At 45.8% G+C, this 23,137-nt stretch overlaps 1 protein-coding gene and 1 long non-coding RNA gene across 3 annotated transcripts in view; both read left to right on the plus strand.

Annotated features, from left to right (window-relative positions):
* The window catches only part of CACNG3 (calcium voltage-gated channel auxiliary subunit gamma 3), a 66,695-nt gene extending 44,300 nt beyond the window's left edge, over positions 1 to 22,395 (plus strand). The window contains exons 2-4 of one of the 2 annotated variants that reach the window (XM_081889003.1): positions 12,315 to 12,398; positions 16,825 to 16,959; positions 20,860 to 22,395. In XM_081889003.1, coding sequence (XP_081745129.1) covers positions 12,315 to 12,398; positions 16,825 to 16,959; positions 20,860 to 21,374 — 734 coding nt within the window. In that variant the 3' untranslated portion in view covers positions 21,375 to 22,395. Of the gene's footprint in view, positions 1 to 12,314; positions 12,399 to 16,818; positions 16,960 to 20,859 lie in introns of both variants that reach the window. The other variant, XM_081889002.1, reaches the window with a different exon arrangement.
* Positions 8,215 to 10,246, plus strand: LOC309357083. Its single transcript, XR_014163028.1, has 2 exons — positions 8,215 to 8,536; positions 8,881 to 10,246. It is a non-coding gene; the product is annotated as an uncharacterized lncRNA (long non-coding RNA).
* Positions 22,396 to 23,137: the final 742 nt, after the last annotated feature.

Consider the following 23,137-nt stretch of genomic DNA (forward strand, 5'->3'; position numbering starts at 1 on the left):
GGTTTTTACCACCCTGTGTGGGTTTCTAAATGTGACTCTCAGCAACAAAGCATCTGCCCACAAGCACAAAAGAGAAACACACAGGTGTTCTGTACCAATGTAGGATACAAGTGCATGAATGACAATGTTTTGTGGGCCTCAATAAGAGAACTTTCTGGAAACACTCTGAGCACACACCCATTTTCTTTTATATTTCTTTATTTATTCCAAAGGGGTGAGCAGGGACAATTAAAAATATACCATGAAGCAGTTAAAACAGCCTAAAATGCTAATACATAAATCCATAACAACACAATATATCCCAGCATGGTGTAGTGGTTAAGAGCAGTGGACTTGTAATCTGGTGAACCGGGTTCACTTCCCCGCTCCTCCACATGCAGCTGCTGGGTGACCTTGGACTAGTCACACTTCTCTGAAGTCTCTCAGCCTCACTCACTTCACAGGGTGTCTGTTGTGGGGGAGGAAGGGAAAGGAGATTGTTAGCCACTTTGAGACTCCTTAAGAGGAGTGAAAGGCGGGATATCAATTCCAAACTACTACTACTATTCTTCTTCTTCTTCTTCTTCTTCTTCTTCTTCTTCTTCTGTAGTACAATATTCACTGTAAAAGGTGGCACTTGCCAATACAATTTTAATGATCCAGAAATAGCTGTGTGAATAAATAAATTTAAAGCATACAGGATATTTATATAGTTTATAGTATATAGTTTAGCTATGATTCTTGCATCACAGGGGTTGGACCTTTTGGCTCCCCTCCAAGTCTAAAACTCCTTGGCACAAGCCTTATTTGTTGAGAGAAGGGAAGTCTCAGTTGAAAGCACAGTGTAGGCCCAGTTATTAAGTGGAGGATACAAGCAAAAGTCAAACAATGAGCCATGCACCATGTTTCAGCTCAGTTACAAGCTAGTTTCAGTTTCAGACTGAAACACCAGGAATCACCACCCACTGTCCTGGTAAAAATACCTCTTTCCAGGGGCGTCAACTTGCCTGCATCTGCCACTACAACCCTTCCAAATTCCTGCTCCCTGGAATCTGAATAGCCCAGCAATTGAGCCACGCCTCCTTGTGCTTTTCCAGCACAGACCTGACGGTGTTATCATGGTGAAAGTTTGGGTCAAACTCAAGGAAAAATGAAACCAAAACATGAACATTCTGTAAATCACAGCAGCAAAGCTAGTTCGCAGTCGGTTTAGAACCGGAAATCACAAATGGAAAAGGCCTAGAAAAATAAATGGGGGAAGGGGGGAGGATTCCACTAGAATGGGAAAAATAGGCTTGGCAGCAGGCAAACCTCCCTGGGGAGAGTTCGGTGTTTGGGTGCCACCAGCAAAGAGGCTCTATATCCAGCCCCCACCTGCCAAACCCAGACATTGTGAGGGTGATAGGACTTTGATAAGGGCCCCCGGGGGTGCAAACTCTAAAAAGGCAACCAGCCTTGCATGGAAGGAGGCCCGCCCAGACTGGCAACTTAGGGTGGGGAGGCAGGCGGGAGGGTGAGCAGGACTTTGTTTCCCTTCCCAGTGGGAAGCAGAAATCAGGCCAAACTGTGCAACGGCTAAGCAACCAGCGGCTAATTTGCTTAGCTCGCATGACTTATTCCATGGGCTGAATTCCATTTTTCCTGGCGCCTGGCACCGAATCTGGGTTGCTTTGGTGGACGGAATTTGCTGGCTTCTTTGATCTCTCCTCCCTTCCTAGGAAGGAGGCAAGCTGCGGGTAGCCAGAGCTCTCCATGTCAGCTTCTCTCATTTTTCCAATCTTGAATTCAGTTCTTCACAACTCCACCTCAGTTTGTGGATATTATTATTATTATTATTATTTATTGTTTTCTCATGAAAATTTCAGTATGAATTTATCCTAATGGTCACAATTTTGCATACCTATATACATTTTTTAGAAAGCCATTTCCTCTCATATAATGCTTTTCCCCACTTTAATAAGTGTGTTTTTATGCGCATTTAAACCCACTGTATGCAGTCTTGTAAATGCTGCTTGACTGGAGAACTGCATTGCAAAATTCAGAAAGTGTGAATTTCAAAGGACAGCACTGTGTTTCAGTTTGCATCTTGTTCCAAAAAGTGTGAATCAGATGAGTTAGCCTTTAAATGTGAACTGAATCTAATTCCCCCCCCCCTTTTGTCCTCTTGGTCCTTTGCTGGCTGCCATCAATCTCCAAGGAAGGCAATGATGTTTGTTCATTATTGCAATGATCCTCCTCTGCTTTGACAATGCCCCGCTCTTGCAACATGCCATCCTCTGACAGCTGGCAACAGTCTTTGGTTGCAAAGAACCCCAGGAGGGAGCCCACAAATGGAATGCCCCATCCCGTATGCCAGGGGTGCGTGTCAGAGTGCATCATCGTGCTGCCTGATCCGCTTGCTCTCGCCACGTCAGTCTTGCAGGGGGAAGAAGCACACCAAGCGTAGTGACCAGAGAACTCAGCTCAGTTCAAGGAGGCCTTGATTCAAGTCCCACCCAACAACACCATGGAACCACTAAGGACAAATTCTGTAAGGTGGTCAACGTATCAGCATTCCAACAAGGCTCCATTCCAGTTCATTTCAATCCTCCTGAAATGTGGTTTTCACAAGAGTCATTGGTGGATCAGGACCAGCCACAGACTCACACACCCAAAACCAGGGAGAAGAGCACATCAGAAGAGAAGGGGTCATCTGTGCTGTAGTCATTTACTTGGGGCCCATTCAAATAGCAGGCCTCTTTGGATGGGGTGGGGACACCATCAATTCTGGGGGTGGGGACACCTCCCAGGCCACAGGGAGGTTAAGCTGGCTTCGACCAGAGCCAGGGCTTTTTTGGCCGTGGCCCCGATCTGGTGGAACTCTGTCACAAGAGACTAGGGCCCTGAGGGACTTGACATCTTTCTGCAGAGCCTGCAAGACAGAGTTGTTCCACCAGACCTTTGGCCAAGGCACAGTCTGACCCCCTCCTTCGGTAATCCACATAGAACTCTAGCCCAATGGTTGCCATTAATTTGATTTTGAATTGATTTTAGAATGAATTGATTTTAGAATGCATTTCAATTAATTGATTGTGATTTTATGTAAACTGGGTTGCTTTTATTGTTGTTGGCCTCTCTGAGCCCGGCTTCGGCTGGGGAGGGCAGGATATGAATAAAAAATATTTTTATTTTTATTTTTATTTTTATTATTATTATTGTTATTATTATTGAAGTGAAGCTCAACTGGGAACAAAGAATGCAAGAAACTAGGGGCCATGTCTAGTGAGGACTCTGAAGGTGTGGTCTGATCTGGTTCCACTTCCAGAGCCAAGAAGGGAGGACTCCTGTTCAAAGTCTTCCTGCAAAGCTGCTTAGGCAGGGGCAGGCTCCATGCATTTTGCTACCTGACATGATGGTGCCCTTTCCCCAGGCGTGGAAACTCCTAAGGGCAGAAGCAGGCCCCCACCACAAAAAAGTATTACTATTCAGGGGGCATTTGGCTCCACCCCCTGATGTCGCGCAGTGTCACACGCATGACATCATGATGTGCAGCGTCACACACAGGCCCCCTCAACCCCCTTAAGAAGATGGCACCTCAGCCCTTCCCCATTCATACACAGAAGCTGACTAAACATTAATTCTTCCTACAAGGTGGTTAGCTTGCAAACATCCTACATTGCTTCTGAGAGGTAGCAAGTGCAGCATAATGAGACACAGCCGTAACCTCCAACATCTGCCTGCACCTCACCTCTCTCTTTCCCTAATGGTTGAACTGGCCCTGCTTAGGCAGAAGGTTTCTCTACAGAGGAAGTGTATCTGTTTAGCTGGATAGCAGCAAACACTTTTCAAGCAAGAAATGTGACCTGAGGGGCTCTGCATTCCAAAGCATCTGGGAGGTGACACATTAGATATAACTGATCTGCTGCTGTCCTTCTGAGACTTTGGGATTCATTCTGGAACAAAAAGATATAAATCCAAATAAAGAAATTAGTGTAGCAGCAGTGGGAGGGATGGGATGAAAGGGGATATCTGGAAGAAGTCCCAGCTAGAAAGAGCCAAATATGCCCACTTTTTGGTCTCACTTTTTCATTTCTCCATTCTTAAGTCCAGATCTCCACATTTTCACATCAGTTAGCCGTTGTTGTTGTTAAAGTCCCCACGAAAATTCACCAGCATTTTAGTATGATTTTTTCCCTAAATAACGTTTACATCCTAATGGAGTTTTGTGTTATATTCATATTTTTGCGAGGCAATTTCCCTGAATGCATTTTAAAATGTTATGTTTACTAAAATATGTCTTTCTATGCACATTCTACCTTATATATCCATTTTTATGCATATTAGAGAGAATTGCGTTGTGATTTTGAAGGCTGTCTGTGTTTTGGTTTATGTATGGTTTCAAAAAGTGTGAATTAAGTCATGTCCGCCTTTAAATACGAACTGAGTTGAATCTCCCTCTCCTTCCCTACTCCCAGCAAGGACCTTCAGCTGGGGACTGCTGGGGAAGAGCAGCAAGGGTCTGAAAGAGCTGGCCTTGTGGGGTTGATTTTAATCTTCAGGGCGTACTTTAGTTGATGAGCCGCACTGTCTATTATGATTCCAGGTTCTGGATCTAGTTTAGGGGAATTGTCTTGGGTGGTGAAGGGCCATCTGGGGCTGGCTTGCTTCCTAAGGTTGGAAGGGCAGGGTGAGAAAGAGTTAAAGCAGCTGCCGAGGAATCCAGGCCAGGAGACCGTTTCTGGAAATGAGTGAGCAATGTGAATTCGAGGGAACTGAGTTGGATTCAAACCGCTGCATGCTGAGCCAGCCTGGCCCTTAGGGGAAAGGGAGATGCTATGTGCAGAGGAGAGACCGCTTCCTGCAGTGGTGCTGAGCGAGGCAGCCAATATATGGCCACACACCCAAAAGCACAAACAAATCCAGCAAGGTTTGCTCCTAAAAAGTATCATCTCCTATTTGTGCACCTCTTGTGACTTCCAGAACCGTCTTACTTGCCCCCCTTCCCCCACCCCGAAGCAACACTGAAAGGCAGGATGCGAGAACCACCCCAGTTGCAGGAGTTACAAGGGATACAGCATACTGATGTTCTTATTAATATTTTAATTTGTCTTACTGTAATTTTGTAGGCTGCAATTTAGGTGAAATGTTGGGAATAATTTTCTTACAATCAAAGTAAGTGATTGTAGCAAGATGAAATTGATATGTCTTACACAGACTGCCCTGGTCTTTTACATTTTGAGTGTGTAAGTCATGGAGAAGCCTAAGTCAGGGGTTTTGCTGCATATTCCTCTAATGAAAGCTTAGCTAACTGGTCTATTGATCTGGACTTGTTAGAAGTTGGTTTATATGCTCCCAGGCAACCTCAGCTTCATCCATATAATGACACCTCTGCTAGGAATAATAACAATCTTGGCACAACAGAGACTGAATCTCCTTCATCAGGGGAACTTTTATGTGACCGACATCTCCTGATGCGTTGGAAAATGAAGTTTTGGGCCTGAATGCCATAATTGGTATACCGGTCAGGAATTCTGAATGTAGCCCCGTGGATAAGACCTACCAGCAAAGAAACTGTAGTTAGTGATGGTTTGAAGGTAGACCTATATGAGGATAGGTGCGAGTTCGCTAAGTCCCTATCAGATTCAGTAACCAAACAATTAAATGGCATTGATCCAGGTTGGAACTTGAACTCAGAAATCTGCTTTTACACCAATATAAATGCTCCAGATGGACTTGGAGGAGTGGTTTCCCATTCTTAATCCCTTCAGATCCAAGGCTACTGATAGTCGATGGGTATGCTGATAACCCACTTTCTACCATCCAAGGAAATGATCGTGGCACGTCACCTAATCTAATTTGTTCAAACCCCAATCTGGGATCTTTCGGAGGAAGTCTGAAGGCTTCAGGTCAGCACTCCACATTTTCTATTCTACAGCTTAAGACGGGAGGAAAAGGCATTGTACAGTGGATTAATAAACATACAGTGGTACCTTGGTTTACGAACTTAATCCGTTCCGGAAGTTCGTTCTTAAACCAAAGCATTCTTAAACCAAGATATGCTTTACCATAGCAGCGGGGAACTCAATTTACAAATGGAACACACTCAGCAGGAAGTGAATCATGTTCTTATTCCAAGGCAAAGTTCACAAACCAAAACACCTACTTCTAGGTTTGCAGGGTTCTTAATCCAAGTTGTTCATAAACTAAGCTGTTCTTAAACCAAGGCACCACTGTACTTGGAAAGATAGCGAATGAGGAGGGAAGTCCAGTTTCCAGTGATGATTCTTCTAGAAAGAGGTCCCCAGATGTTCTACAGGTGGTTGTTCATAACTGGCCAGTGAAGAAACCCAGTGGAATAATGAAAAAAGATTCTGAACTGCAAGACGGAATTCAAGCCATTGTAGGGACTTCCCTGGATTTAGGAAATGGTTGATGGGTTAAATTTTGATCTCTATATGTTTGCTGTCCAAATAACTCCCCACACCCCAGTCTGGAAAAGGCAGTTTGAGAGGAAGGAACAAGAAGTTCTTAAGTCACAAGTGTCCTGCACTTGTCACCTAGCCTAATGATATCCAGATATGCTCCAATAGACAAGAAGGCAAGATTCATTATATTGGCCCAAATGCAGGTATTGGGAAAAATATGCCCAAAATAGAAATATGCCCCCAAACTACCCTGCTAGCAATCCATTTGCCAGATATCAAAGGGATGATCCATTAACAAACACTCATGATAAATCCAGGCCTAGGGGTAATTACAGAAAAGCATATTGTGATACCTTCAGCTCTCCCCTAAGATACCATAACTGATTAGAAAACATCCAGAAATGTCTTAATATTCTTTCATGGAACCTGACGGGTAGGGATAATAAGAAGGCAGATAAGCATATTTGTATGCTCCAGCAATTTGATATAATATGTTTGCAAGAGATTTGGTCGCACAAGCTTAACCCTCCTCCCCACTTACAGGGTCATAACTCTTTTAACCAGTCAGCTGTTGAGAAATTTAAAAGGGGCCAAGGAAGTGGGGACCTGACTACCTTTATATTGTAATGAGTTGGGGGGAATAGGCTGTATGCTTAAGTCCCGTTTCTGATTCCTGGATCCAGCACTGATTCAATTGCAGGACTAGTCAGGCCAGCCTGGTAATGGTCCACTAAGTATGTGTCCTTAAGGTAACAAAGAAAGTGGCTCTCTGCCAGAGGGCAAATGCATGGACCTCGCTCCCTTAACTGTTTGTTAGAAAGACAAAAGGCCAGAGTGGAGAGTCGGGTTATGTGAGCTAGATGTTGGGTGCAAAGGCTACAGGCTAGGAAGGCAGAGAGAGAGAGAGCCATGCCTGATTTCTGAAGGAATTGAAGGCTGTGGCTGTGGAAGCAGTGGCATTCCAAGGTGGGGGCAGGGGGCGGTCCACCACAGTGCCATTCCAAAGGAGGAGTGACAAAATGCCAACCCCCAATCGGCGGCACCTCCTGAGGCGCGCACCACGCCCCCTGGGATGTGCACCACTCTGGGTACCAGAGCAGGTTGCTCCACCTCTGTGTGTGGAAGAAGCAAAACTGTCTTTGAGTGTTGATGCTGTGAACTCCTCCAGCATAGGCTCAGGCTGTATATATATGTAAATAAACCAGTTATCATAAAGACACTACTGTCTCCAAAATGAAAAACTCAACTCAACAATTTAGAGGTCTTCTTAAAAATAGCTCAACAACTTTCAGGGTGTCCTGGTTATTACTTTTTAAAATATGGCAGCCCTGCCACTGCACCTCATTCGAAAGGAAACATGAACCCTGGGCAAGTGCCTGAAACCCTTGGAATCTCATATCGCTTGGAGTTTGGGGTGGTGTGCGATAATATCATTTGGCAGGGGAAGTTTTGATAGCAGATTTTGGAATTCAAAATAATTACCGGTTGTCAATACAAAGCAGAACTGAATTAGGAATCTTTCTTTTCTTTATAAATATCTCCCTTCTCCCTACTAATTATCTGGCCCTGACCACCAAGATTTAGGCAGATGTAAGATCCCGAACCAGAGCAGATCAGTCATAAATTCCCCTCCGCATTTATACGTTTTTGTGGACTGGAGCAATTAGAGAGGATCTTTTGGTACCTTTAGGCTTGGGAAATATTTTCCTAACCTAATATTTTTATTTGTACAAGAAATATAATACACAGGCCTAAAAATGTTGGAATTTGTATTCCAACATAATTCCTATATTCCTCACGGGAGTCCTGTAGACATATCTAAGGGTCAATATACTTATTTGAGCAGACATGGTGGAAGTGCTATCGATCACATTATAGTCGCTCCTTCATTACTCACTGCTGAGAACACCTTTGAAGTATTAGAACAAACAGAAAGTGATTGCTTTCAAATATCAGTGACCCCATGTCCTTTCATAGAACGCATACCAACCACCAAATCTGCAGGAGTGTGTGGAGAAATAAAGGGTGTGAAAAGACTGAAATGCTCTCACAGAGAGAACAGCAATATTCAAAAGACACTATATAGTAACTATCTGATGAGTTTGCACCAACTTTTTATGAGCAAATCTCCAAATCAGGTTGATGCCTTCCCAGTGGCGAAGCTGCATGCTCCAGCACTGGGGGCAGAGAACAAATGGCGGCATGGCTGACATGCGTCCCAGAGGTGTGGCACACCGCCCTGCAAGGTGTGGTGTGTGTCCTGGGGCATGGCACATCGCCCACAGGGGCGTGCGTGCATCCCGGGGGAATGGCATGCGACCCGTGGGGGAATGGCATGCGTCCTGGAGGTGTGGCTCGCCGCCCTCGGGGGCATGGTGCCTGGCGCAGTGGGGGGCAGCCGCAATGGTACCCCCCTCCCCGATGGTGCTGGAGGCGATACGCTTCCCCTGTCTCCCCCCGTCCCCGCCCCCCGTTCCTCCACCAGTGTGCCTTCCAGCAAATTGTCACAGAACTCAGGCCCTATGAGATAACTTCTACAATTAATAACTACACACAATCAACACACCTTGGCTGGTTTGATGGTCGATGCAAAATGGCTAGGAAAGTTTTGGCTAAGGCTATTAAGGATTTGCGTAAGAATCCATGGAAAATTTGGTCAAACATAGATTGGAACACAAGAGTCTGCTCAAAAGCAAGAAAGTTGAATATACGAAAACCCAGTGGCAGGGATTGGGACTAGCAGTGATGGAACAGAGGGAAGACAATTTCTGGGAACTGGTGGCCCAGGGTTTAAATGAAGTGAGATCATCACAGGAAATCTCAGTTCCTGCCTCTGACTGGGTGACATATTTCTCCAATATATTTGGTGGTCAGTCTGGGAAATCACATGTACCAGCAGTGTGTGAGAATTTCTCAAACCTACTTGAATGGCAGCCAGTCTCCTGTAATCATAGATACATAGAATTGTAGAGTTGGAAGAGACCACAAGGATCATCTAGCCCCACCTCCTGCAATGCAGGAACCTTTCATGCAACGTGGGGCTCAAACCCACAGCCCTGAGATTAAGAGTTTCATGCTCTACTCACTGAGATAAAGGCCCTCATTTCCTGCCTGGAATCAAATAAAGCTCCTGGAGAAGATATGCTTCCACCTGAGCTCTCTAAGGGATATTTAGAATGGCAGATGTCTATCTCAGCTGGCTTATTTACCACCATCAACAATATGAGCCAAATGCCCTCTGGATGGAAAATGAGTATCATTTTCCTGATATATAAGACAGGTGATAGGAAGGATCCACAAAACTATCAGCCATTTAGCTTGTTAGACATCTCAAAGCTATATGCATTGCATCTCCTTCAAAAATCATCAGACTGGTTTGCAAGATAACATTTTTCCTGAAGAACAAGCAGGATTCAGAAGAGGATAGAGAACCATTGATTAAAGTTTTACTCTGAACCGTATTGTAAGGAAATATACTAAGAACATTAAGGATAGTCTTTATGTGGCCTTTATTGATCTTTCTGCTGCATCCAGCTCTATTAATCAAAACAAACTGTGGGAGAAATTTCAAATTGCTAACATTGACTGCAGACTTCTGCTATTGATCCAAGAACTATACAGTAATACAGAAAAGAGGGTCAGAGTAGGTTTAAATGGTGGTATGACTGATGCTTTTAAAATGTCATAAGGAGTGAAACAAGGTTGCACTCTGGCTCCCACTCTTTTTAACGTTTATATTAACAATCTGGTGCCATATTTAGCCAATTCAAACTCCCCCTCTCCGGTAATTAGGCACAGAAATATCTTAATATTGATGTATGCAGATGATTTAGTGCTCCTCTCTCTTTCCCAATTGGGCCCCCCCCCAAATAAAATCTATTGGAGGTGTTCAGCACATATTGTTAACAGAAGAATTAAGACCAAGATTGTGATTTTTGGCACAGTCCTAGTTATAAATGGTGCTTAGATCAGCAAGTTATAGAACAAATTCACACGTTTAGATACTTGGGTGTACCCTTTAGTGAAACCCTCTCCTGGAGGTGTCATATGAAGACAGTGAAAGTGAAAGCACAGAAAGCCATAGGGACATTGATGTTCTGTTGCAATAAGGAAGGGCAGCTGATTGAACCTAAGGATATTTGGTAGCAAAGCACTTGCTCTGATTTGAACTCCATTAAAATTTTGGAAACTGTGCAGAATATTATTTTTTTCAGAAGCTATACTCTCTACCATCAGGAATATTAGCAGCTCTTCTTCATACAGAATCCGAGAGGCCAACAATTAAGGCAAGAGCAGACTGTGCTCAGTTAAAGGATATTTATTTTAAATTGCTACTACCATATGCCTATTGAGCATTTTCCTGTGCTATATGGAACTGGGTGATAACCAATTCTGGAAAGCAGCTTGTCCAGATGTTCTAGACCAGTGTTTTTCAACCACTGTTCCGCGGCACACTAGTGTGCCGCGAGATGTTGCTTGGTGTGCCGTGGGGAAAACTGAAAAATTTGAAAGATTTAAAAATAAAGTATTTTATAATTTTTCATATTTCTGTTTACTTACTATTTCATAATAAAGTAATTATAAAATACTTTCTTTGTGTTTATTTGATTCCTATTCAAGAGAATTACTTTATATATAGTCAATATAGGCACAGAGTTAAATTTTTTAACATTTTCTAATGGTGGTGTGCCTCGTGATTTTTTTCATGAAACAAGTGTGCCTTTGCCCCAAAAAGGTTGAAAAACACTGTTCTAGACTATCATTATTTTCCAGATCTGAGCTCTGCTTTGACCTTGAATACGTGTCAACTAAGGGATTGGCTCTTCTGGATAGAATCCAGAAGGGACCTACAACTAATTAGAAACACCAGATTTCCCTCTTGATACCCACTCATGAGGACAGAGCATTTTAGAGCTGGTTCTCTGACCAAACTCTCACCAGTTTCCTTAAGAAATGACTTTATTGAGCTGTATCTCCATGCGATACCTACTGCTGTATTGGATGGTTGCTAAAACAAGCTCCTATACTCAGGCAGACCTGGTATTTATGGTCCATCTCAGATGGAAGACATCTCTCATTCTCTATTAGCCTGCCCCTTATTATAGAGACACAAGAGATCACTTTCTGAAACCTCTCTTCACATAAGCAAGTAGCAACACCCTGGCAGAAACGGTTCAGTTTCTTTTGAGTGACAATAATAACTGTGTAACACAGAGAGTGGCCCTCTATGCACTGTCTGCCGAAAAAAGAAAGGAAGGAAGAAAAAGGAGTTAGATAAAATCGCTATAAATGGTTTTGGCTTGATTTGATTTGATTGTGTTGGTGTCTCTGGTAACTTCTGTCTCTTACAGCGTGGATGCTGGCAAATTGGATTTTAAAAAGGCAAGATAATAGAATTGGATCTGTCAGAGGTACACAATGCTCAGGAACTTGGCAAAATCTTTTTTATATTATGGATTTTTATTTTATGGATGTATGTCCTGTGCTATATTATCAATACTGTTGACTAATACACGTTTGTCATGGCCTTTGGCTAGAAGAGCAGACTTATGAACCTGAACAATCAAAATTGTCTGGCAAGGGAACTGAACAGCTTGGAGAATGCTGGACTGTTCTTCACTAGAGGTTTTTAGATTCCAGATAGCAGCCTATCAGGGATGCTGTAGGTATTTTCTGCATCAATGGGGGGTGGGCGAACCTTTGAGGTTGCCTTCCAACCCTATCATAGTAAAACTATGAAATTCACTTGGGATCTGGTGATGGCCACCATATTGGACAGTTTTAAGATGGACTGAGACAATTTAACAGAGGGCAAGAGGGGGGGTTTGGGGGGGTTGTCAGCATTGCATGCTGAACTGCCTGGGCCAGGGGTCTGATCCAGCAGAGCTCTTATGGTGTTCTTAAGCATATTTTCTCTTCTTTATTCCTTAGGGACGTTCAGAGGAATCTGTAAGCAAATCAATCATTTCCCAGAGGATGCTGACTATGAACAGGATGCAGCTGAATACCTCCTGCGTAAGGTTTACAACCTCCCGGGCAACTACAATTGTGTGCTTGTTGGGGGGGGTTCTACACACAGAAGGGATGGGGCTCACCCCTGTAGACAACTGAGTGGCCAGCAAAATCCAGCTGGAGATTTCCTTGTCAGAGTATGTGTGAATCCCACTTTCGATTGAGCTTTTTGAATTTCCCCTGAGCATTAAGGATAAGTTGTGGGGTGTATTTTTCAATGCAGTGCATTAACTAATCACTTTCCTTATTTCGTTCATTTGCAACAGTGTCCTTTTCTCCCTTGGACTGACATCATTAAAAGATCATATCTCTGAAAGGGATAGGCGAATCTGTCCCTTTTGGTTCTCTCGTTTTTCCAATATTAAATTCAATTCGTATTTCTGCAGCAGCAGTTTGAGGATTCTTTTTCTTCTTCTTCTTTTAATCCACATGAAACTTTATCAGCTTTTCTGTGTGAATTTCTCCAGATAAACACATATCTCTATGGCAGGCATATTTTTTGCACTGGAAAATCATGACTCTGAATGCCAGTTGTTGGGAATCACAAGGAGGGAGAGCTGTTGTTGTGCTCAGGTCTTACTAGAGGGCATCTGGTTGGCCATTGTAAGAACAGGAGGCTGGACTAGACGGACCAGTGGCTGGATTCAGCAGGCTCATCTTGTGTTTTCCTAATATAATGCATCACTTAATGTCATTCTCATCAATTTTATGCATTTTTCCCCTAATATAGGCATTTGTCTACATTTGTTTTTACTGGAGAGCTGCACTGTTAAATAAGTGCAAATTTCAGTTCTTCAAGGGTGAATTAGGCAGTTTCTTATCCAAATGCAAACAAAGTTGAATTTCTCCCCATCCCTCATCAGAAGTTTTTATACTTGTTTCAAGATCCAGTCACCTGGGCAGGATGTGATGAGTGAAGGGATGGACAGATCGGCTTAAGCCCCATCCTTATCTGTTTCCCTCAGTCTGTTCTGCCCCCTATTTTTGCAGACTTTCCTAAAGAACCCATGAAAAATCCACATGTAAATTATGTGTGTTTTGTACACAACGTTTCCTGGAAAATACACATTTCCCAGTGCATTTCCTCCCCAAAATATGCATTTTGTATGCATTTTTATTCTAAAGATGCATATCTTTATGCAGACATTTTTGAAACAAACTGTATAGCCATGGGTGCCAACTCATGGGGGCCAAGCCCTTGTGGTCACCTTCCAATATTTTTAGTAGTGGGCTATGCCCCCCTAATGTCCCAAAAATTCAGAGGGCGGAAGAGGCTGAGCATGGAGCCAAGCGTGGCATGGCTTCAGTGACTGGCTCCTTCTCCTTCTCCTCTTGCCATGGAGGAGAAAGAGGACTGAAGCAGCCCCCCACCAATGGCAATGGCAGGAGGAGGAGCTGCCAGTCATTGAAGCCATACTGTTGCCACATTTGGTTCTGCCCCCAGCTCATTCTGATGCCCTGACATCACACACAATGTCACACACACGACATTGCCCGTCCCCCCATATCACCCTTGGAAGCTGGCGCTTCTGTGCATAGCCCAGGTGACAGCTGCATTCTCATCCACAATAGAATTTGGAAACGTCAATTCGAGTCAGTCCTCTGTGACAAGCAGACCAAACAAATTCATCCCCCATCACTTGACAGAGGATTTAGTCCTCCCCCAAAAATGTCCCCAGTAAATTAAAAGCTCCAGGGCTTACCTGAATATCAGGAGGAGAAATCTAGGCAGCTGCCTGGGCTGGCAAGATGTAGGAAATAGCAAAAATGCAAGAAATAATTATGTCAGTCTGGAGAACCGATCCCATGTTGAGATATTATTTGGCTTGTGTGCAGCGGAACCAATGTGGGAACAGCGCCCTTCACAGACTCACTGTCACAATGTGTCTCCATAGAGCAGTAGAGACTGGTGGGGCAGAAGGAAGGGAGCCCAACAGTAGGTGGCGCCAGAGCCAGTGACAGGCAGAGCCAACTAACCCTCATTTTGTCTCCTCCTGCTCCTTGTCCTTCTTCATCCTCCTCATCATGAATGTGCAGGCGTCCCCCCACTTACATGTGCAGGCGTCCCCCCACTTACATGTGATCGACATGCATGCGACCACATATACGCATGGCGCCAGGAAATAAATAACTAATTCAATTCAAACCTGGAAGTGGCTGGTGAGAGCTGGAGAGTCTTCCCCAGAGCCTGAAATGGATATCAGTGAGGGCGGAGGAAGCCCTGAAGAGACTGGAGGCGCAGCAAGACTTTGTTTAGGCTGCTCAGCCTCCCTGCCTAACAGCTGATGTGTGCGGTACAGTAGCAATGCCAGCCACTCTTCAGCTCATCCTCCAGCCTGCAGTCAACCCTAGAGCTTCAGTTCAAGTTGTGGATATTTTTGGATACGGTATTTTTGGTCTGGATTGGAGAGAGTGTGGCAAAGGGCAATTTAAGGGTGCTTAGAGGCTGCTTCCCACTTCCCACTATTTCACTTCTGCGCGCGGAGGGCCCAGAATATAACACTTTGTAAGTGTTGGGTGGGGGCCACCCATTTTCATTGCCTTCTAAACCACCCTCTCAGGGCAATTCATGCACAAGTTAATTAAAAGCAGTTATAACGGAGATTATAATGGAGAAATTGACAAGCAAAGTTCAGGAAATAACACAACATAAGAAATCCAATAACTTTAACAAAATGTGGTTTAGCTATATGACATATGTTTTGTCAAAGGAACATGATTATAAACCACCAAAAAAGCATAGAAATCTTTTATTAAAGTGACTCTTAATAAATATGCTTTGAAACCTTGTGTTGGGGAAATTAAAGTGGGGAGGGGGCAACTTATTCTATTATTTACTAAAGTATGCAAAATCAAGAAACTTTTAAAAAAACAACCAGTTAAAACACAAAAACAACAAATTCATTTAAAACAAGACTAAAACCCTAACAAAGAGACACTCGTGGTAAAGACCCTGTTAGGACAAAAATGTCTTCAATTGCTTCCAGAAAGTGCTTGTCATATCTTGACAGAGATGCTATTCCAGGGACAGCTACACTAACAGCAACTTCCTCCCCCCACTGAGTTCTTCAAGGCAGCACAGAAACTAAGGGAGAGGCAAGCCTAAGCCCTGGGCAGGTTTTAAGCTGGTGGGTTCATGACATTGGTGGGTGGAACTTTAATCAAGGCTTCTCTGAACTGAGTTGTGCTTCTCTGGTCCTTGCACCAGAGCTGAGCTTCTGAGCAGTCTGGGTGATGTCCCAAATCCCTTCCCATTCTTGGGGTCCTGTAGCCAGTGAGGGTTAGAATCTAAGAGAGGCAGTTGCTGAACTAGTTTCTTTAAAGACAAGGACCTTAGCTGGCCATTTCAGGGTCCTCACCAGCATCCCCCAAAGAATAAGCAAGATTTCAAGAGCTACAATTAAGTGACGTTTCACTCCAGATTGGTGGGTGGGCCCTTCTTCCATGTATAATGAGTAGAGTGCTAGACTGTCAAGGACTGGCTGGATGATGAGGAGTGGTGAGAAGCTCCAGCCAGAGACCCCCTAGAGAAGCCTCAGAAGAGGAAGGCTTCAAGCCAGAGGAGTGGTGGTGGGACATGGAAGACAGGTCAGAGGATGAAGGTGCAGGGGGCAGAATGGTTGAATGAAGAACAAGCAACAGGCTCAAGTGAGAGAGAGGAGGAAGAGGCAGAAAGCACTGCAGATATAGGACAGGCTGCTGAGGAGGAGGAGGCAGGGGCTGAGGTTGCAATAGATTCACAGGAGCCAGCTGGTTCTACTGTATTCAGCTCCCCTGTCTTGTCTCCAAGAGCAAAAAGCAGAGAGAGCACAATGGGGGGAGCCCTCCCCTATGGAGTTTAAGACTGCTTTACTGGGGCCAGTCTTGCCCATAGGTTTCTCTGTTTGTATTCTGTTTCCTTAAAACTTTACTGCTCGTCTCTGAGTCTCCGTGCTGACCTGCAACTAAACCAGCACTAACATAGACTGAGACTCCCCACTCAGCCATGAAGCTCCCTGGGTGTGACTTTGGCCAATAACTGTCTCTCTCAGCCACTACCTCTCAGGGTTGTTGTGAGGATAGAATGAGCAGGAGGAGAACCACACACACCACCTTGAGCCCCTTGGAGGAAAAGGTAGGGTACAAATGTAATAAATATGTCATAATACCAGTCGCCTGAATGGACCAGCCTCCACTAGTACTTTGACTAACATGCTATGGTAATGATGTGAGGGATCGCTTAGTCTGTAGAGCATGAGGCTCTTAATCTCAGGGTCGAGGGTTTGAGCCCCATGTTGGGCAAAGGATTCCTTCATTGCAGGAATTTGGTCTAGATGGTCCTTGTGGTGGCTTCCAATATTACAATTCTATGATTTCATGATTCTATGAGTGTTGTCTGAGCAGGATTTGCCTCTTCCCCTTCTCCTTCCTCCTCCTCGTCCAGGTGCAGTGAGAGCATCCAGTATCTTCCCCATCTTGAGTGTGGGTCTGCTGTTCTTCGGAGGTCTCTGTGTGGCAGCCAGTGAGTTCTACAAGAGCAAACTCAACGTCATCTTGAGTGCAGGGATTTTTTTTGTATCGGCAGGTGAGTCCCAAGTCACTTCTCCACTGTCTATGCTGCTTCGCATAAGATCAAAGCTCTGGTCTTTGCTGCCAAGGCTGACTCCCAGCAATGGGGTGCCAACCAGATTTGAATTCCATGCTCCTAGAAGGAAACACTTTTGCTCTCCACCCTTCTGGCTCCATATGGTCTATTCCAACTTTGCATGCCAATGAATGGGATAGCTGGGTATGTGTCCCAAAAGGGCCATAGAGCAGAACATCTGCCCTGAAAGCAGAGGGTTCCAGGTTCATCCCCCGACATCTCCAGATTTTTATATGGGATGCAGTGATTCTGTGTGAAGATTGAGCCCTCCTTCTCCTCCTCCTTGCCCATTAACCCTTGCCAAGAACTGCTGCTTAGGTCAGGAAGGGCCAAAGCTTAGTAGGCACAGCCCCTGCTTGGCATGCAGAAGGTCCCAGGTCCGGTTCTCTGCATCTCCAGGTAGGTCTGGAATGTCCCCTACCTGACACCCTGGAGAGCTGCTGCCCATCAATGTCGGCAATGCTGAGCTGGAAGTGTCAAAGGTCTGACTCAGTATAAGGCAACTTCTTATGTCTCTGAGCTGCTGCTGCAGCAACAGCAGCTTCAAAGGGATTTGGAGCCCCAGAATCCCTCTCAGAGCAGTTTCTGTGTACTTTGATGTATTTTACAAAACTCAGAATTGGCGCTCAACAGCAGCATCTTAATTCTGAAGTTAAAGGTTGAGCTGATAAGCCCTGTGTGATGTCTTAGCTAAGCTGGCTCTGTGTGTGTGTGTGTGTGTGTGTGTTGGAAGATGCTGTGCTTTTCTGAGGATGCTCTGCATTTTCTGGAAAGCTAAGCCAACCTTTGTTTCTTGGCAGAATGCAATTGCATTTAGGGAAACAGCCAGAGGAGTAAATAAGATAATTCAGGGCAGCACAGTAAAAGGGTAACCACTGAATAACAGAAATGTCTTGGGACCAAGGTAGCTGAAGGACTCCCTCCAGCCATACAATCCTGCCCAGATATTTAAGGCCAGGTTCTGAGGTCCCGCTTGTACGGCCACCAGGAAAATAAATGAAATGGGAAGTACAAGCACTCTCTCTGTGGTGGCTCCACAGTTCTGGAACTGCCAGCTGGACGGATTCTGTTCAGGCTTGCAAGCAAGCTTTCAAAATGCACCTGTTCCAGGCTGCCTTTTCTCGACAGTCTCATGCTGCTGCCTTTCTGTGCCACCTTCAATGGTCAAGTTCTTGCAATTGCAGAATAGGTATGCTGTGGTACCTGTAGTACTGCAAATTCCACTGATCGAAGCAGTCAGCTTTGGGGGGCCACAGCCAGCTTGGTACCAAAGACTCATCCTAGTGCCCTGTACCCTACTATACCCTCCAACACCTTGAGTCCCCAAACCGGGGTTCACATGTTCCATGCTCCCGAGTCAGTCATGTGACCAGTGCAAGATCACTGAGCCCAAAAAAACATGCTTTTTTCAGGGCCACACTCACAAGGCACCCAAAAATGCACCATGAGATTGCAGCCCTGGGGGGAAAACTTTGCTTTTTTCTGGGCGATGTCTCAGTATGTTATCACTTGAGATCACAGCACCCCAAATGGCCGCTGTGCTCTCACACAAGAATTTTTTTCTGAGATACTTGGGTAAACCCTGCCCTGCCCAATAACAGGCCTGTACAGAGCTTATCTGAGGTCCAAGGTGAGAGTCTTGTTAGAATAACACAAACAAAAAAACAGGCAGCCTCTGGCAGGGTAGCCCAGCCAGCTTAGCCCTCTGAGGCCCAGGGCAAGTGCACCCAGCTGCCCCACCCCCTGCACAGGCCTGCCCTATAAAAAGCATTATTCAGAAGAGTGGTTTCCATTGCAAGGAGGTCAAACATGAGACCAATCCGGTTGCAGGGAGTTCCAAAGGTGGAACGGGTACTACAGGGGTTTACTAGGGGTAATACATCCATGACCCACTAAGAAAGACAGTCACACAATAAAATTTGAAACAGTAAGAATTAATTGCACATTTATTCAAAATCCAATTAAAACTATGTGGTTTAATTAATTCAATGAAGCTGATGAACGTGATCCCGTGATACCAGCTTTTCAAAGGCTGATAGTCATTTACACTTCTGGTGTCCCCTACCCCACCCCATGGCTCTTATCAACCCCTCCCCAAGAATCCTAGTGACCCCCAGGGGGGCAGTACCGCCCACTTTGGGAAACACTGGTTTGGCAGAACCTGCAGAAACCAGGCCTCTCCCATTCCCAGGAGACTGCTGTGCCTTTGCACTGTCCTGGCCAATTCAACATCTGGAGAGGAGCAGCCATCTGGAGAGGAATGCGAGCGAGTGGCAAATGGCTTCCTTCCTGACTGCTGTCGTGGGCTATTTCGTGACAGTATCTTTGTCTCCAGGAAATCTTTTGTCTTGGGCTCCCTTCGCAAACGCTCCACCCTAAAAAAAAGACAGAGAGCATTGTTCTCACTTCTTCAGCCGAGAGGAGTAGAGAAGCAAAACAGCAAACAAAACGCTCTTGGCTCATTAACACAACACAAAGCTCCTCTGTGGCAAGGAAGCAAGGGAGGGGCGCCCCATGCATGTTATCTGAAAGGGTGGGCCCCCTCCAGTTTCACACAGAGCCCAGAAAATGCCCCTGGGGTGCTTGCTGGTGCTGGTGTCAGGCAGGAATGCTGGAAGCTCTCTGATACTGAGTCAAACTGATGGTGCATCTAGCTCAGTGTTGTTGCATTGGGTCTCCATCAGCTGTCAAGCAGTGGACACTCCCAGTACAACCTGGAGATGTGGGGGATGAACCTGGAACCCTCTGCTTCCAGGGCAGATGTTCTGCTCTATGGCCCTTTTGGGACAGATACCCAGGTATCCCATTCATAGGCATGCAAAGTTGGAAGAGACCATATGGAGGCAGAAGGGTGGAGAGCAAACGTGTTTCCTTCCAGGAGTTGAAATGAAAATAGCATGACTTCCCCAAATATGTTAGTGTTTGTGTGCCACCAGTTCATCCCTTGCATACTGCAGAGTCCCATTCATCTCCTCTGACTGGATGAGCAAAGTGTCAGGAACTGGCTGTATGGGGAAGAGTGGCAGAAGCCACCTGACCAGAACCCCCGGGGAAAGCACAGAGGGAGAGGGTTTGGCTCCTGGTGGTGGGAAATCAGCCACACCCCAGAGGAGGGGGAAAGCTGGGAAGTGCTGGAGGCTGGGAGCTTGGAGGAGGATGAAGAGGAGGAAACAGGCAGGTGCCCCAGCCCACAGGAATCAGACTTGACAGCTCCACTAGAGCCACCCTGACAATTTCTCTGCTGACAGCCTGCAAGCCTCTTCCCTTCCACTCCTAGAACAAGGCATCTACTGCATGTCACAGAGCAGAGAGCCAGGCGAAAACAGAGAGCGTTCTTTGGGTTAGAGAGTGAAGGCAGGGAGTTACAATCCAGTCCAGGCAACTGCTTCATCTAGACAGGAACAACCCTTAGAAGCCCCTGTGTGTTCTCTGCTCTGCTTCTTTAATAACGAAACTAACTGAAACAGGATAGTACCCACCCTGGAAATGATATCTTTCAGCTTTCAGGTATAGGGTTATAAAGACCAGGACTAGCCACCTGAGAAACAGTTTCTACTCAAATTCAATTCTGGTTCTAAACACAGCATAAGGAGTCTCTATAATATATTGTATTTTAAAACGGGGTTTCAGAGTTTTTAGGGGGGGTTGAATGTTTTATGTAGTTTTTCAATTTCATTGTTCTGTATGGGACAATGACAATAAAGATATTGTATGTCGTATATCGTATATCGTAAGTTAACCAGCATGTCACTGTCTTTCTCTGTTCTGCAAATGACCTGTTCTCCCTGTTGGCTCCCGGACACAAAGTTACTTTAGTCCTCCTCTGATTCTTCCCTTCAGGGCTAAGCAACATCATCGGGATTATCGTTTACATCTCTGCCAACGCCGGGGACCCTGGGCAGAGCGACTCCAAGAAGAGTTACTCCTACGGCTGGTCCTTCTACTTCGGGGCCTTATCCTTCATCATTGCTGAGATGGTGGGGGTGATTGCCGTCCACATGTACATCGAGAAGCACCGCCAGATCCGAGCCAAAACCCATTCCGTGGCACTGCTGAAGAAGTCCACCTTTGCCCGCTTGCCTACCTACCGGTACCGGTTCCGAAGGAGATCCAGCTCCCGCTCCACGGAGCCCAGGTCCAGGGACCTGTCCCCCATCGGCAAAGGCTTCAACACCATCCCGTCCACCGACATCTCCATGTTCACCCTCTCCAGGGATCCTTCCAAGCTGACTATTGGGACACTGCTCAACTCAGAGAGAGATCACGGGTTTTTACAGATTCACAACTCCCTCCCCAAAGAGTTCAAGGAGTCCTTACACAACAATCCAGGCAACAGACGAACCACGCCAGTCTGAGGCCAGCCTCGCCCCTAGTTGGCTGAGAGTCCTGGCAGTCAGAGCTGCCCTGCTGGCTGCCATGTATAGAGGTGTATCGTTGAGACTGCATGACATGACCCGCCCCCTGTGATGGTGTAACCAGTGAAACTTTGTTTTTCAGAAGAAACCCTCGGCGGGGGTCCTGCCCCTCATGGGCAACCTGGGTTGAGGACTTCGTTTTTTCGGTTTCGTTTTTAAAATCCTCGAATCTCCACTTGCTAAGCCCAAGCGGTTGTGGCTTTGGTTTGACTGCCTCTGAGCCTCCCCAATTCCCAAACCTCTCATTCTTTGAGCAAGAACAGACATTGTAGCTTTGCCACATGCACAGCAAAAGGGGTTCCCATTGGACTGCCAGGAGGCCCCATCAGGAATGTAGGGAGTACCTTATGGCTATTGTTCCCCCCGCGGAAATCCCACTTGCGCGCTGTGGTCATCCCGAAATCACCTCTGTGGGAAATCTCCAAGCACGAAACGGCGAACCTGAGTGTGTTTGAGAAGACTGTGACCATTGTCCCTTCTTCCATCTGGATTGTATTGAGTGATGCTGGGGGGGTTGGGGGGGCTGTCTGTTTTTGTGTGCATGCATTAAATAGCTTGGAATCCCATTTCCTGCCATGTGGTTGGAAGAAATGGCCCGGAGCCATTTCTGTGGGTTTAGGGAGGGCTCTGTGTTTTTCTCGCATCTTCAACGCTCCCATCAAGGACTCCGGGTCAGGTGGGGAGAGGCAAATGCTCCCCCTCCTCCATCTCTCCCAAGGTGCTGGTCGTCATCTGCCATCTGTGGGTCAGCTTTTGACATTGCAGGTAGGATGAGCTCACTCTCTCATGCCCAGAGGTAGATCTCTGGACACCATGAAGATTATGTGTGGTTGAGTTTGCAATCTGCTTTTCCAGCTGCAGCACCAGTCTATGTCCTGTACAGATGGGTGGTCGATATCTGGAATGTTTGAAAGGTCCAAGGAAAGCAAATATATACCAATAAAACACATTCGGATCAGCATTTGTGGTTCAGAGGCCTTTTGTTGGTAAAGGAAGGCATGGGGAAGGGAGCAATATATGGAGGGAGGAACATGGGAGGGGTTTTTTGTTCATATTGCAAAATAGTGAAGATCAGTCAGCAGCTTTCTTGAGGAATCAGCACAAATGCTACCACTGTCAACTTCAAGGAAGCCCTACCTGCGAATTGCAATTTACATGCAATATATTTTCCTGGAGCTGCCAAGAGCATCTGCTGTGTTCTGCCCCAAATATATCTCTCCACACACACACCTTGGCAGGTGGAACATGGAAAGGCAGTCAGCTTTGAAGACCTGGGGAAGAAAAGGGACAAGCAGTCTGTTGGTTTTCCTTAGCCTTCCTCTTGCACATGGTGACATAGGGATGCTGGTGGTGCTGTGGTCTAAACCACTGAGCCTCTTGGGCTTGCCGATCAGAAGGTCGGCGGTTCAAATCTCCATGACGGATTGAGCTCCCATTGCTCTTTCCCAGCTCCTGCCAACCTAGCAGTTCGAAAGCATGCCAGTGCAAGTAGATCAATAGGTACCGCTGTGACGGGAAGGTAAATGGCATTTCCATGTGCTCTGGGTTCTGGCCCGGTGTTCCATTGCACCAGAAGCAGTTAAGTCATGCTGGCCACATGACCCGAAAAGCAATCTGTGGACAAACGCTGGCTCCCTCGGCCTGAAAATGAGATGAGCGCCACAACCCCATAGTCGCCTTTGACTGGGTTTAACCATCCAGGG

This window comes from Podarcis melisellensis (genome assembly GCF_964234715.1).
Source record: "Podarcis melisellensis genome assembly, chromosome: 14".
Classification (NCBI taxonomy): Eukaryota; Metazoa; Chordata; class Lepidosauria; order Squamata; family Lacertidae; genus Podarcis; species Podarcis melisellensis.